This window comes from Rhinopithecus roxellana, chromosome 6 (assembly GCF_007565055.1).
Source record: "Rhinopithecus roxellana isolate Shanxi Qingling chromosome 6, ASM756505v1, whole genome shotgun sequence".
Taxonomy (NCBI): Eukaryota; Metazoa; Chordata; class Mammalia; order Primates; family Cercopithecidae; genus Rhinopithecus; species Rhinopithecus roxellana.
Genome location: NC_044554.1, coordinates 58,054,110 through 58,070,625, shown reverse-complemented (window position 1 = coordinate 58,070,625; position 16,516 = coordinate 58,054,110). Strand labels below are relative to the sequence as shown.

Below are 16,516 nucleotides of genomic sequence, written 5' to 3'. Positions count from 1 at the left end.
GAAGAATTAGTACCAATTCTATACAATTTCTTCCAGAAAATAGGAGTTTTCAGTTCATTTTATGAAGCCATTATTAGCGTGATATCAAAACCAGACAAGGGCAAAACAAAAAAGGAAATGACAGAATAGGATTTTGCATAAATATAGATTTAACAAGATAAATCTAACAAAATATTAGCAAATAGAATTCAGCTCTAGATAAAAAGAATTATACACCATGACCAAGTGAAGTCTATTTCAGGAATTCAAAGTTAGTTTAATATTCAAAAAGTAATTGATGAAATCCTTCATATTAGCAAGCTTAAGAAGAAAAATCACAAGATCCTATTAATTGGCACAGAAATTGGTATTTGACAGAATTCAATACCCATCCACGGTAAAAAATGTCACAAAAACATAGGAATAAAGGGGAACTTACTCAACTTAATAAAGTCAATTCTTACCACTTGATATAGTTTGGCTGTGTCCCCACCCAGATCTCACCTTTAATTGTAATAATCCCCACGTGTCAAGGGCAGGGTCAGGTGAAGATAACTGAATCACGGGGGCAGTTTCCCCCATACTCTTCTCATGGTAGTGAACAAGTCTCAGGAGATCTGATGGTTTTATAAATAGGAGTTCCCCTGCATAAGCTCTCTTGCCTGCCACCATGTAAGACTTTCCTCCTCCTTTGTCTTCCACCATGATTGTGAGGCCTTCCCAGCCATGTGGAACTGTGAGTCAATTAAACTTCTTTCCTTTATAAATTACTCAGTATTGGGTATGTTTTTATTAGCAGCATGAGAATAGACTAATACACCACTCTATTGAACATTGTGCTAGAAGTTCTAACCATTGCAATAAGGCAATAAAAAAAATAAAAAGCATACAAATCAGAAAGGAAGAAATAAAATGATCCCTACTTGTGAAAGATGCTATTCTCTATGCAGAAAATCCTAATAAATTTACCAAAACACACATGCACGCATGCGCACGCGCACACACACACACGCACCCTTTAGAACTAATAAGTTATGCTAGGCCTCGGAATACAAGATAAATATACAAAATTAATTGTTCTTCTACATATAAGCAATGAACATGTGAACACCAAAATTACAAATATAATACCACTTAAAATATCTCAAAAAAAAATACTTAGTTGTAAGGGTTTGTATGCTGAAAAGCATATAACATGAATAAGAGAATTTTTTAAATATCTAAATGAGTGGAAAGATATAGCATGTTCATAAACTGAAAGCCTCAATAAAGATGTCAGTTCTTCCCAGATTAATATACAAGTTTAACACAATGCCTATCAAAATCCCAGCAAGATCTTTTTCATATATAGACAAGATTATTCCAGAATTTATCTGCAGATGCACTAAAATAGCAGAAACAAATTAAGGATAAAGTGGGAGAGATCAGTCTATCTGATTTCAAGAACTTTTATATAGCTAGAGTAATCAAGACAGTAGTATTAGAGGAGAAATAAACATATACATCAGTGGAACTGAGGCGAGAACCAAGAAATAGACCACATAAATATGCTCCACTGATTTTGATAGGGAATTCAAAAGCAATTCAATGGAGAAAAAAGAGCCTTTTCAACAAATGGTGCTGGAACAACTGGATATCCATAGGCTAAAAAAATGAACCTTAAACTTACATCTTATACAAAAAATAACTCACAAAAAATCCTGTGTGTATAACTATTTGTAATAGCCATAAACTGGAAATAATCTATGTGTCATTGAATGGATGAATTATTAAACAAACTATGGTACATTCATGTCACAGACTCAGCAATTATAATAAGGAATGAACTGCTGATACATAAAACAACATAGATGAATCTCCAATTACTTTGAGTTAAAAAAAAAAAAAAAAAAGCTGATCCCAGAAGGTTACATACAGTATGATTCCTTTATGTAACATTCTTAAAATAACAAAATAATATAACTTGATAATAGATTAATAATGGTTGCCAGGAATTGAGGGGATGGGAAAGAAGGAAGCAGGTACTATAAGAGGACAACATGCGGGCAGTGTTCTCTATCTTGACTACATCAATGTCAATATCCTGATTGTGATACTGTTCTATGGTTTTGCAAGCTCTTTTGGGGAAATTGGGTGAAGAGTTCATGGGATCTCTCTGTATTACTTCTCTCAAATGCATGTAAGTCTACAGTTACCTCAAAATTTAAAAGGTTAATTGAAAATATAGCTGAAATTCTATGGTTAAAAAATGGAATGCTAAAAAAACAGTGATTTTAAGTGGCTGCAATTATTACTTTACAAAAGCTCCCTCAAGGAAAATTTCCCTCTCTCAGACGTTGATTTTTTTTACTGGTTATAGAAAAAAATCTCATAGCACATATACTGAATCCATTCTAATAGAATAAACAGAATAGATTTTTAGAGCAAACAACTACTTTACTTTTTAGTGACCATCTACTTTAACTAGATATATAGGTAAGGAGCTGGGGCCCAGAGTGGCTGTTATATTAGGAAGGCTGAGGTCAGAGTAGGTATCCAAATAAACATGTCCTCTAGGCATTTAGAAATACAAGACTGGAGTAGTGCTTAAAAAAAAATCATGATCAGAGATGAAGACTTATGATGGTAAAAGTCTTAAACTTTTAAGAAGTTATGAACTTACTAAAAAGAAAAAATATTATTTGTACTATGACAATATACCTAGGACTACAAAGTAGGTACATGATGGACAAAAGTTCACATATTTCATTTCTTTTCTAGACTAAATCCAGCTACTTGCAGAAATATAAAGAAATACAGCACACCTTGGACAGCACCCAGAAATCACCCTTTTGTAATCCAAGGGGATGTTATGGCAAACTCTTCAGAATGGGTCCAGTCTAAGCCCCATGGGTCATTGGAAAGTTTATCACCTCTCAAAGGCCCCAAGAAGAATAAACATTCTCAAATCTGGGCCATAAAGAATGAAGACATAAAACCTCTCAGCAGCAAGTGGGAGACTGCTTCTTCAAACTTTGGAATGGATGCAAATGTTCTAAAATATAAGAGTCTTCAAGCTGAAGAAACTAACCAGCAAAGCTCTAAGCATACAGCCCTCCATCAAACTAAAAATAAGGATGAGCAGGCCAATAAGAATGATGGACAACCCACCTTATATCTGAAGTTCCAAAGGGAGAGTTAATCTAGTTTTACACTGCTCTGAGAACTGTGAATGAAGGATAACATATGGTTATGTGGTAAAAAGAAAAAAAGGAAAGCCCTCCCCTTCCCCTTTCCCTATCTCTCCCCCTACACGTGCATATGCATAAACTACAAATTTTAGATATCCCATTTTCTGTAGTGGGAACATCTTTCAGAGATTTAAAAAGAAATCCAGAGAAAATACGGAAAAATATTAAAGTAGATATTTATATTTAGTTTTTATCAGCATGGAAAAAAATCTCTGAAGTTTTGATTTCTTCCAAAACTACTTATGCATTCGACACCAAAAAACTTAAGAACTCAAGGTAGGAATGACATGTAATATGTCACTGATTTTTAACCTCCCTACTAGACACTTTAATGAATCAGTCAACAAACATCATTTCCTGATTTTCTGTTATATCAAAGGTGTGCTAGGAACCATTTCTCTACTAGGAGATGACCACATACTTGTACGGATAAAACATACCTGAATAAAATGATTACAGAATAAGATAAAGTGTTAAGTTGTGCACTTCCAATGATTAGAAAAAATACTGTATATTAAAAGTTGCCAGTTGCACAAAGCAAAAGTGTGGCACAAAATGGCACTGAAATGCATAGACTATGGTTTAAAATAGTCATTTTATTTCTCAAAATGTAGCAAAGGTGTAAAGATGTACAGTTTCCTTTACAGAAAATTAGTTTACATCTCCAGCCATTTATTCATGTGGACACTGGAATAAGTCCAGCACCTCAGTTTGTCATTCATAAGGCAGTGAGCACTGGCAGGGATTTGTGAAGGACACACAGAGGAGCAGGTATGTCAGGCAAAAGAGTCAAGACGGATGTGGTAAGTAAGAAAACAGAATCAAGCAGCCTTGGGTCATACGTCAACAATGGCCTCCATTAGAGGATGAGGCTAAGCAGAAGGAGGGTCAGGTAGGAGAGGTACATTAAAAATACAGGCCACAGCCTGATTACAGCTGGGTAGAACTATGAAGACCTGGGATTGAGTGATCTACTCTCAATAGTATTTCTAGTAGCTGAAGAGTTTTCAAGGAGAGCCCGCTGCACTGTGAAAAGAGTAACGATTATGTTTTAAAGGGCTGTGACCATAGATTTCCTCAGGAATCTTTAACATCTGGTGGGAAATAGCTACCTTCTAAATACATTAAATGGTGCTTTGGAGGCAAGTATCCTGGTTCTCAGAGAGTACCCCAACTTTTGGTATAAAATTCTCATTCTCAGTGATTATCTTGGGCAAGAGCAGAAGTCTACTGGCTTTTGGGATGCCCTCTGCCAGGTAAGTGATTGGGCTTGGGAGAGCTGGAGGTTAATGTTCTGGATCATAGCATTTATTGTAGCTGACTTTGGGATGGAGTAAGAGTGCTTAAAATTCAGTTGGCGTTACCCACATAGATCAGGACAAAAGCCTAAACTCTGGGAAAATATTTATTTTTAATTCAGTGAAACGTCATTTGAATCTTCAATTGTCTGAGTTTGAGACTGTAAACTCTGGAATTTATTGTCTTTGTGAATGACCAAAAAAGGTAATAAACCAGTTTCCTGGAAGATGTAGGGATGCAGTGATATTACCTAAACAATTTTACCTTGGTCCATAATTGCACTCCTCATATTTGATACAAATATAAGATGTTTTATCGAAAGTAAGAGGATTGGCAGTCCACTTCCTCACTATGCTACAATACTTTGTTTTCTGAACATGTCACTCTCTCATAAAAGCCACTTATTCTCTCGGCCCGGCATCTCCTTCACCTGGCAGCCCCTACTTCTTTAAGATTCAACTCAACTGCTGCCTTCTCTGACAAACCTTCCATATATTTCCATAGAAATTTAAAACAACTATGATTAATATGCTGACAGTTCTAATGGGAAAATTGGACAACGCAAGAACAGATAGATGGGTAATATAAGCAGAGAGATGGGAACTAAGAAACAAACAAACAAAAATGCTAGAAATCAAACACTGTAACAGAATGAATGATGATGGACTACCCAACAGGTGAGACAACTGAGGAAAGAGTCAGTATGCTTGAAACAATGTCAATAGAAACTAGTAAAACTTAAATGCAGAGCAAAAAAGCATGAAAACTCCAAAATATCCAAAAACTGCAGGACAATTTTAAAAGGTATGTAACATGTGTAATGGGAATATCAGAAGTAAAAGAAAAAAAGGAACACAAGAAGTACTGAGGCAATAATGACTGAGAATTTCCCAAAATTAATGACACCAAGCCACAGATCCAGAAAGCTCACAGAATACTGGGAAGGATAAATACCAAAATAATCAAAGACCAAGAAAAAAATCTTGGAAAAAAAAAAAAAAAAAACAGGAAAAAAACACCTTATGTATAGAGAAGCAGGGATAAGAACTACATCAGACATCTCTTCAGAAACTATGCAAGAAAGAGAGTGGAGTGAAATATTTAAAGGGTTTAAAGAACCACTGTCTCAGCTCAGGCTGCTGTAACAAAATACCATAAACTAGACTGCTTAATGAAACAATAGAAATTTATCTCAGTTCTGAGGCTGGCAAGTCCAAGATCAAGATGCCAACAGATCCATTGTCTGGTGAGGACAGTCATCTTGGTTTGCAGGTGGCCCTCTTGTATCCTCTCATGGTAGGGAGAGATCATCTCATGTCTATTATGACCACTAATCTCATTCATGAGGGCTTCACCCTCATGACCTAATTACCACCCAAAGGTTCTGTCTTCTAATACCATCACACTAGAGGTTAGGATTGTAACATATGAAATTTGGGGGATGCAACATCAGACCACAACAACAACTGACTACAGTTCTGTATCCAGTGAAACTGTCCTCCAAAAGTGAAAGAGAAATGGACTTTTTCAGACAAACAAAAATTGTGGGAATTTGTCGCCTCTAGACCTGCTTTTTTTTTTTAATGTTAAAAGAAATTCTTTAGAAAGGATGAAAATTATACAGGTCAGAAATTCTGGCCTATGTAAAGAAAGGAAAAGCAATAGAAAAGGAATAAATAAAGGTAAAATAAAATATTTTATTTTTCTTAATTACCTAACAGATAATAATTTGTTCAAAACAATAACAATGTATTCAGAAATTATAGCCTATTGATAAGTGAAATGAATAGCAGCAATGTTGTAAGGAATATGAGGGAGGAATTGGGAATACCCTGTTATAAAATACCTGTACTACCAAAGAAGTAAGTGGTATAGTGTTATTTGAAAAAGGATTAGATTCATTGTAAATGTATCCTGTAAATTCAAGGGTAAAAAAGAAGTATAATTGATACACTAAAATAGGAAAAAATTAAATCATACAAAATATTCAATTTAAATAGAATGAAGTAGAAAACAAGTGGAAGACAAAATAATAAAAAACAAAGGTAATGAATAGAAAACCAGTAACAAATATGGTAGATATTAATTCAGCTATATCAATAATTACATTACAAGTAAATGGTCTAAATACAGCAGCTATAAGACAGGAGACTTTCAGAATGGATAAAAAGGATCCAATATGACTCATATGTTGTAAAGAGATTTTTATTCAAACTTTCATTTTAGGTTCGGGGGGTACATGTGCAGGTTTGTTACATGGGTAAATTGCACGTTGTGGGCATTTGGTATATCACTCATGTAACAAGCATAATACACAATAGGTAGTTTTTCGATCCTCACCCTCCTCCCACCCTTCACCCTCAAACAGGCCCTAGTGTCTATTGTTCCCTTCATTGTGTCCATGGGTACTCAATGTTTAGCTCCCACTTATAAGTGAGAACATGTGTCATTTGGTTTTCTGTTCCTGCATTAATTTGCTTAGGATAATGGCCTCCAGCTTCACCCATGTTGCTGCAAAGGACACTATTTCTTTTATATGGCTGCATAGTATTCTGTGGTATATATATACCACATTGTCTTTATTCAGTCCACCATTGATGGGCATCTAGGTTAATTCTATGTCTTTGCTACTGTGAATAGTGCTGCAGTGAACATACACATGCATGTGTCTTTATGGTAGAACAATTTATATTCCTTTGGATATATACTGCATAATGGGATTGCTGGGTCAAATGATTGTGTTTTAAGTTCTTTGATAAATCTCCAGTCTGCTTTCCATGGTGACTGAACTAATGTACATTCCCACCAACAGTGTGTAAGCATTCCTTTACCCTGCAACCTCACTAGTTTTTTGTTGTGGCTGTTGTTGTTTGTTTTGTTTGTTTCTTTGTTTTGCTTTAACAATAGCCATTCTGACTGTTGTGGGATGGTATCTCATTGTGATTTTGATTTGCATTTATCTAATCATCAGTGATGTTGAGAATTTTTTCATATGCTTGTTGGCCATGTGTATGTCTTCTCTTGAGAAGTATCTATTCACGTCCTTTGCCCTTTTTTAAAAAAACATGGGGTTGTTTTTTGCTTAAGTTTTTTATAGATTCTCGATATTAGACCTTTCTTAGATGCATAGTTTGCCAATATTTTCTCCCCTTCTATAGGGTGTTTACTGTGCTGAAAGTTTATTTTGCTGTGCAGAAGCTCTTTAATTAGTTCCCACTTGTAATTTTTGTTTTTGCTGCAATTGCTTTTGTAGTCTTCAACATGAAAAATTTGCCAGAGCCTACGTCCAAAATGGTATTTTCCAGGTTTTCTCCTATGGTTTTTACAGCTTTAGGTTTTACATTTAAGTCTTTAATCCATCTTGAGTTGATTTTTGTATATGGTGAAAGGAAGGGGTCCAATTTGAATCTTCTGCATATGATTAGTCAGTTATTCCAGCACCATTTATGGAATAGGGTGCTCTTTCCCCATTGCTTGTTATTGTTGACTTTGTCAAAGATCAGATGGTTGTAGGGTACAACATTATATCTGGGTTTTTAACCTGTTCCATTAGTCTGTCTGTTTTTGTGCCAATACCATGTTGTTTTGGTTACATAGCCTTGTAGTATAGTTTGAAGTCAAGCAGTGTGATGCTTCCAGCTTTGTTCTTTTTGCTTAGGATTGCTTTGGCAATTCAGGCTCTTTTTTGGATCCATATGAATTTTAGAATAGTTTTTGGTTTTCTAATTCTGTAAAAAATATTGTAGTTGGTAAGAATAGCATTGAATCTGTACATTGTTTTGGGCAGTAAGTCCATTTTAACAATATCAATTCTTCCTATCCATGAGCATGGAATATTGTTCCATTTATTTGTGTCATTTCTTATTTCTTTCAGCAGTGTTTTATAATTCTCATTGTAGACATCTTTCACCTCCCTGGTTAGTTGCATTTGTAGGTATTTTAATCTTTTTGTGGTTATTGTGAATGGGATTGCATTCCTGATTTGGTTCTCAGCTTGGGCTTTATTGATGTATAAGAATGCTATTGATTTTTGTACATTGAGTTTTGTATCCTGAAACTTTGCTGAACTTGCTTATCAGATCTAGGAGCCTTTGGGCAGAGACTATGGGGTTTTCTAGGTATAGAGTCATGTGATCTGCAGAGAGATGGTTTGACTTCATCTCTTTTTATTTGGATGCCTTTTATTTCTTTCTCTTGCCTAGTTGCTCTGGCTAGGACTCCCAGTACTATGTTGAGTAGCAGTGGTGCAAGTGAACATCCTTGTTTTGTGCCCATTTTCAAAGGGAATGCTTCCAGCTTTTGCCCATTCAGTATGCTGTTGGTTGTAGGTTTATTATAGGTGGCTCTTATTATTTTGAGGTATGTTGTCTTGATCCCTAGTTTGTTGAGAGTTTTTAACATGAAAGGATGTTGAATTTTATCAAAAGCCTTTTCTGCATCTATTAAGATGATCAATAGATGCAGAAAAGATTGTTTATAGTTCTGTTTATGTGATGAATCACATTTATTGATCTGCATATGTTGAACCAACCTTGCATCCAACTTGATTGTGGTGGATTAGCTTTTTGATGTGCTGCTGGATTTGGTTTGCTAGTAAGTATTTTGTTGAGGATTTTTTCATCTACGTTCATCAAGGATATTGGCCTGAAGTTTTCTTTTTTCATTGTGGCTCTGCCAGGTTTTGGTATCCCGCTGATGCTGACCTTATAGACTGAGTTAGAGAGGAGTCCCCCCTCTTTGATTTTTTGGGATAGTTTCAGTGGGTTTGGTACCACTTTTTCTTTATATGTCTGGTAGAATTCAACCATGAATCTGTATGGTCCAGGGCCTTTTCTGGTTGGTAGGTTTTTATTACTGGTTCAATTTCAGAACTTGTATGTTCAGGATTTCAATTTCTTCCCAGTTCAATCTTGGGAGGTGGTATGTTTCCAGGAATTTATACATTTCTTCTAGGTTTTCTAGTTTGTATGCATACAGGCATTCAGAATTGTCTCTGAGGATTTCTTATACTTTTGTGGGGTCAGTGGTAATGTCCCCTTTGTTATTTCTGATTGTGTTTATTTGGATATTCTCTGTTTCTTCATTAGTCTAGCTAGTGGTCTATCAATTCTACTTATTCTTTCAAAAAACCAAATTTTGGTTTTGTTGATCTTTTGTATGGTTCTTTGTGTCTCAGTTTCATTCAGTTCGGCTCTGATTGTGCTTATTTCTTTTCTTCTTCTAGCTTTGGGGTTGGTTTGCTCCTGTTTTTCTAGTTCCTCTAGGTGTACTGTTAGATTGTAAATTTGAGATCTTTCTTTTGGATGTTAGCATTCAGTGTTATAAACTTTATCCTCAATCGTGCTTTAGCTGTGGCCCAGACACTCTCATATGTTGTATATTTGTTTTCATTAGTTTCAAAGAATTTCTTGATTTCTGCCTTAATTTCATTGTTTACCCATAAGTAATTCTGGAGCAAATTGTTTAATTTCCATGTAACTGTATGGTTTAGAGAAATCTTGGTGTTGATTTCTATTTTTATTGTGCTTTAGTCTGAAAGAGTGGTCAGTATGATTTCATTTTTTCTTTAATTTCTGAGAATTGCTTTATGGCCAAGCATGCGGTTGATCTTAGAGTATGTGCCATGTAAAAATGAGAAGAATGTATATTCTGTTGTTGCTGGGTGGAGTGTTCTGTAGATGTCTGTTAGTTCCATTTGGTCAAGTGTCAAGTTTAGTTCCAGAATAACTTTGTTAGTTTTCTGCCTCAGTGATATGTCTAATACTGTAATGTGTCATTAATAAGAAGTGGAATTAATAAGAAGTGGAATTGCTTGATACACACCATAGATTGAGATCTGCAGCTGCATTTGCCCACTATTTCAGACAGACAATTTATTTCATAAACAGATAATGTAAACTTAATGGTATCAATAAATACATCAAGTACATGGAAAGTATAGTTCTTTCCATGTATTTGCCCTTCCTTATGATTTTCTTAATAGTTTCTTTAGTTACTTTATTGTAATATGGTATGTAATACATATACAAAATATGTGTTATCAGCTGTTTGTTATCAGTAAGGCTTCTGATCAACAATAGGCTATTAAGTTTTGGGGTTTCAAAAATTATACATCAATTTTCTTCTGTATGAGAGGGTTGGTGCCTCTAATTCCTGGATAGCTCAAGGGTCAACTGTATTTGTTCACAGATACCATGACTGTCTTTGTAGAAAACGCAAGGAAATCAACAACAACAACAAAAACTGGGAGTAATAAGTGATAATAGCAAGATTGCAAGACACTAGGTTGATATACAAAAGTCAATTGCACCGGGCGCGGTGGCTCAAATCTGTAATCCCAGCACTTTGGGAGGCCAAGACGGGCAGATCACGAGGTCAGGAGATCGAGACCATCCTGGCTAACACGGTGAAACCCCGTCTCTACTAAAAGATATAAAAAATTAGCTGGGCGAGGTGGCGGGTGCCTATAGTCCCAGCTACTCAGGAGGCTGAGGCAGGAGAATGGCATAAACCCGGGAGGCGGAGCTTGCAGTGAGCTGAGATCGCGCCACTGCACTCCAGCCCGGGCGACAGAGTGAGACTCCGTCTCAAAAAAAAAAAAAAAAAAAGTCAATTGCTTCTTATATGCCGGCAATGAACAATTGGAGTTTGAAATTAAAAACACATTGCCATTGACATTAGCATCAAAAAATAAAAAGGAAATACTTAAGTATATGTCAAGATCTATTTGAGGAAAACTATAAAACTCTGATAAAAAAAACTACTAAAGAATAACTAAATAAATGGAAAGATAGTCCATGTTCATAGATAGGAAGACTCAATATTGTCAAGATGTCACTTCTTTCCAACTTGATCTATAGATCCCAATTAAAATCTCAGCCAGTTATTTTGTAGATATCAACAAACTGTTTCTAAAGTTCATATGGAGGGGCAAAAGACCCAGAATAGCCAACACAGTATTGAAGAAGAACAAAGTCAGAAGACGGACACTACATGTCTTTAAGACTTACTATAAACTGGGTGTGGTGGCTCATTGCTGTAATCCCAGGACTTTGGGAGGCCAAGGCGTTTAAAACCAGCCTGAGCAACATAGCAAGACCCTGTTTCGGCCAGGTGTGGTGGCTCACGCCTGTAATCCCAACACTTTGGGAGGCCAAGGCGGGCGGATCATGAGGTCAGGAAATCGAGACCATCCTGGCTAACACGGTGAAATCCTATCTCTACTAAAAATACAAAAAATTAGCCAGACATGGTGGCAGTCTTCTGTGTCCCAGCTACTCAGGAGGCTGAGGCAGGAGAATGGCGTGAACCTGGGAGGCAGAGCTTGCAGTGAGCCGAGATCATGCCACTGCACTCCAGCCTGGGTGACAGAGCAAGAGTCCATCTCTAAAAAAAAAAAAACCCTGTTTCTACAAAAATAAATAAAAAGAAAATTCTAAAAACGGACTTACTATGGAGGTACAATAAGCAATACAGTATGTTATTGGCAAAATAACAGATCAGTGAACAGAATAGACAAGAAAAAGATCCACATAAATATAGTCAACTCATCTTTAACAAAGGAGCAAAGGTAATACAATGAAACAAAGATAGTCCTTTCAACAAATGGTGCTGGAACAACTGAATATCCACATACTGCAAAAACAAACAGACAAACAAACAAATCCAGACAGAGACCTTAATGCCTTCACAAAAATTAACTCAAAATGGATCACAGACCTAAATGTAAAATGCAATACTATAAATCTAGAAGATAACATAGGAAAAAAACTAGACTGCTGTGGATATGTGTAGGAATTACATAAGATATCTCTGTACCTTCCTCTCAATTTTCCTGTGAATCTAAAACTACTCTAAGAAATGAAGTGTTTAATATAGAATTTTTTTAAAAAAATGGGCAGAGATCCAGCTCTAAAACAGCACCCTGAGGAGCTTCTCACCCACTCCCCAGCGAGGGGCAGGGAGGGGAACCTGGTAGAAATATTTTTTAGAAAAACCCATTTAAAGTTTCTAAAAATTGTCCTAAGGGCATACATCAAATACATACATATTTATTCAGAAAATTTACTAAATTCCTGTAAGAAAAGTGAGGGTCTGTGGTACTTAGCCGTGACCCACTCCTTCCCTTCCCCCATGTTCAGCAGAAGGGAAACTCCACTGTGGGAGGATATGGCCAAGAACACTGGGATCACAGTCCCTCCAGCTCCCAGTCAAGGGCTATGGTATCTCCTCTAGGAGGAGAAGGCTGCCAGCGTTTCTCATCTCCCTACCTCTGTGCAGCAGAGACAACATTTAAGGCTAATGAGGCCAAGAGGTCAGGGACTCCCTTCCTCCACTCAACCATAAGGCAAAGGTGCAGTGGGCTGGGAATACTGGATTCCTGGTCACCTTTCCTCCAGCTACTTCATAGGGTGGACGTTCCATGCCAGGAGAGTCAAGCTGAAGTTGAAAAGACCAGAGGCTACTACCCCACTCAGCACGATGCTCAAAAAGTAGATGGGTCACTCTAGAAGAAGCAAGCCACTGTCACCAACCCCGGGTCCAGAGCAGTGGCTCAAATATGTTGCCCAGGGGAGAGGCATGCCTTAAGAACAGAGAACTCTGAAGCTGTCCTCAAGTAAACTGACTTGTTTGGAACAGAGTGTAGGGAAGTTCAAGGTTAAGAGTGCTGCCAAAAACAATGGAGATTTTGATGGTAAGCAATTAACAGGAAATGAGTAGCTTGATAAAAGCATCAAGCTCAACCATAGGCCAGCTATGTTGCCTGAGAACCACTGAAAGATACAGTAAGAAATAACCCTCTTGGAGTAAAAACAAAGAAAAGGAAAAGGGAAGATAAACAATAAGAAAGAGGCCAGACGCAGTGGCTCACGCCTGTAATCCCAGCACTCTGGGAGGCCGAGGCAGGTGAATCCCTTGAGCCCAGGAGTGTTAGACCAACTTGGGCAACATGGCAAAACCCCATCTCTACAAAAAAATTAATAATGATAATACAAAAATTAGCCAGGCATAGTGGCACGTACCTGTAGTCCCAGCTACTCAGGAGGCTGAGGTGGGAAGATCACCTGAGCACAAGAGGTCAAGGTTTCAGTGAGCTGTGATCATACCACTGCACTCCAGCCTAGGTGACAGAGAGACCGTCTCAAAAAAGTAAAAAAAAAAGAAGAAGAAGAAGAAGAACAGAGAAATATTTTAGATCTCCAGTTAAAAATGGCAAACTGGATACACATTCAATTCTGCTCCATCCTAAAACCACCAAAATAATCTATAATCTATTTTTTAAGGCATAAAGCTGAAAGGATGACAAGAGAGGAGACCATTTTGGAAGCTAGGAAGCAGAACAAATTTAGACTTCTCAACAAAACAAGAAAGCTAGACATAATGGGACGAAACCTCCAAAATTATAAAGGAAAATTATTTTTAACCTAAAATTTTATTTTCAGTCTAAATTTGATCACATTTGAATACATCAAGTTAGAATGAAGAAGGTATTTTCAGTTTTGTAAGTTCTCAAAAAATTCTTTTCAGTGTACCCATTTCTCAGGAAGTTACTGGAGATTTACTCTCCCAGAACTGAATAAATGGAGAAAGAGAAAAGTCTTTGATGCAGAAAGCAAGAGATTCAACCTAGGACAGAAGTAAAGGGAATCCCCAGCATGGTGTTGATGTGAGAATCCAGGACAACAGGTGTGTGTGGTGTCAAGCCCCAGACTGGGGCAGGTTGGAAGGGCCTGAAAAGCCTTTCTCAGGAAGATATAGAATACTTGATGCATAGACATTTATTCATAGAAGATATGATAAACATTTGAGGGTTGGATTAGTGTTAAGTAATAGAAAACCAAGCAAACAAACAAACTTTTTTAAAAAGGCAATTATCTTCAGAGAAGATCAAAAGTTATGCAGGATAGGAAAAGTAATCTTAATTTTTCTACATGGCTCAGCTGCTGTAAATGGTATTTACAGGCACACCTCGGAGATATATTGCAGGTTTCGTTCCAGACCACTGCAATAAAGCAAGTATTACAGTAAAGCAAATCACACGAATTTTTGGTTTCCCAGTGCATATAAAAGTCATGTTTATACTGTAAAGTAGCCTATTTAGTGTGTGATACTGTTATGTCTAAAAAAACCTAATGGGCATACCTTAATTTAGAAATACTTTGTTGCTGAATAATGCTAACGATCATCTGAGCCTTTGCCTTCACAACGTAAGACCTAACATTCGGCGTATCTTTGCTCTCACAAGGCCTTCCTCACTGAGCTTAATCATTTCTAGCTTTCAATTTTAAATGAAAGACATGTGACGCTTCCTTTCACTTAAACACTTACAGGCCATTGTAAGGACATTAAGTGGCCTAATTTCAGTATTTTTGTGTCTCGGGAATAGGGGGACCTAACGTGAGAGGGACATGGAGGAATGTCTGGTTGCTGGAGCAGTCAGAATACACAAACAATTATCAATTAAGTTCACCGTCATATGGGTGCGGTTCGTGGCACCCCAAAACAATCACAATAGTAACATCAAAGATCACCATAACCAATATAATAATAATGAAAAAGTTTGAAATGTTGTAAAAGTTACCAAAATGTGACACAGGGACATGAAGTGAGCAAAGGCTATTGAAAAAATGGTGCCAATAGTCTTGCTTGATGCAGGGACGCAACAAATCCTCAATTTGTAAAAGATGCAGGATCCACAAAGAGATGCACAATAAAATAAAGTATACCTATGCATATTGCAATATTGTAAACACTGAATATTGATTTAAACAAAACTATAACCAATTTGGATAGAGGAGGAAGAGAGGAAGCATATTTCTGGAACACGTAGTTGGGAAGAAGAAAGCTAAATCTTCACCTTCTATGGTTGGGAGTCAGTAGATTATGCCTGAAACTGAAAAATCAAGAAGTATCAATCCAAGCATGTTATTTAGATAACTAAGGTAAATGCCTAAAGAATGAGCACAAGTGAAAGTGCTTGCCTCTGAAGAAGAAGAAAGGGAGAGTGTGGGACTGCCAATTTTCATACAAGTTTTGAAAAACTATTTGACTCTTTGAAAACTAGGTACATGGTAACCTTAAATAAATTTCATAAATATAAATATGTTTCTATCTCTTCTATATTACTTCACTCATCAGTACTGAGTTTTCAGAGTAACTACTTTATATTAGTATCTAAAAGTTAATTTTCTCTGTCTTAAAGGCTAGACTAAATATACAGAAATTCCATTTTTCATAATAATAGCTACCACTACTATGTTCCCAGTATTGTACTAGGCACTTATATTATTTCCAGTCCCCAGAGCAACCATGCAAAGTAGGTAATGTTTCCATTTTACAGATAAGAAGTTGATGCTCAAAGAGATTAAATAATTTGCTAGTATGTAGCAGAACTCTCTAATCTCAAAGCCTCTGTTCTTCTTTCCACCTGGATCCCATCACCTCTTTCTAGAGTTTGAGTTTAAAAGAACTAGGGGCAGGGGGAGGGCAATGTAGCAGTTCAAAGAACTCCTCCTCTGGAGGAAGGGCAGGGAAGCAGAAGAGAAACGCTGAAGGATTCAGCAATAGCACTAGGTAGCGGACTCATGTAACCAAGTTTAACCCACAGTTGAAATTTCCAGTTGGTCACGTGAGCAACGGAAGCAATTTTTAAACTCTGGCCAGGAGCCCCAATGCTTACAAAAATAAAAGCTTTGTTCTGCTCCTATTTTGAAATAAAATAGATGTTCTAGCTGCTCCAACATGGGCCTAAATACCCTAGTGAGAATGCTCAGGACACAAAATTTTGTGTCCAGAGAAGCCCAGTCATCATTACAAAACTGATCTCTGAAAGGGTATGGGGGGACAGATGGCATAGCTGCTTCCCAAGAGAATAAGTAGGAGGTGACTTGGGTCCTGACTGCCACACTGGCTGAGAGCTTGGACCAGATGATCCTGAGGGGTTTCTTCTGAATAAAATTCATGGCTGTGTTTATCTTGCAGTTTAAATCACTGGGAGCTTCGAGAGT

At 37.0% G+C, this 16,516-nt stretch overlaps 2 protein-coding genes across 7 annotated transcripts in view; one reads left to right on the top strand and one right to left on the bottom strand.

Annotated features, from left to right (window-relative positions):
• AGBL3 (ATP/GTP binding protein like 3) overlaps positions 1-3,675 on the top strand; it is a 149,565-nt gene extending 145,890 nt beyond the window's left edge. For all 6 annotated transcript variants that reach the window (XM_030933098.1, XM_030933094.1, XM_030933095.1 and 3 more), the window contains one exon: positions 2,740-3,675. In XM_030933098.1, coding sequence (XP_030788958.1) covers positions 2,740-2,862 — 123 coding nt within the window. In that variant the 3' untranslated portion in view covers positions 2,863-3,675. The remainder of the gene's footprint in view (positions 1-2,739) is intronic.
• CYREN (cell cycle regulator of NHEJ) overlaps positions 1-16,516 on the bottom strand; it is a 75,266-nt gene that overhangs the window by 34,614 nt on the left and 24,136 nt on the right. The gene's annotated exons all lie outside the window — the stretch shown is intronic.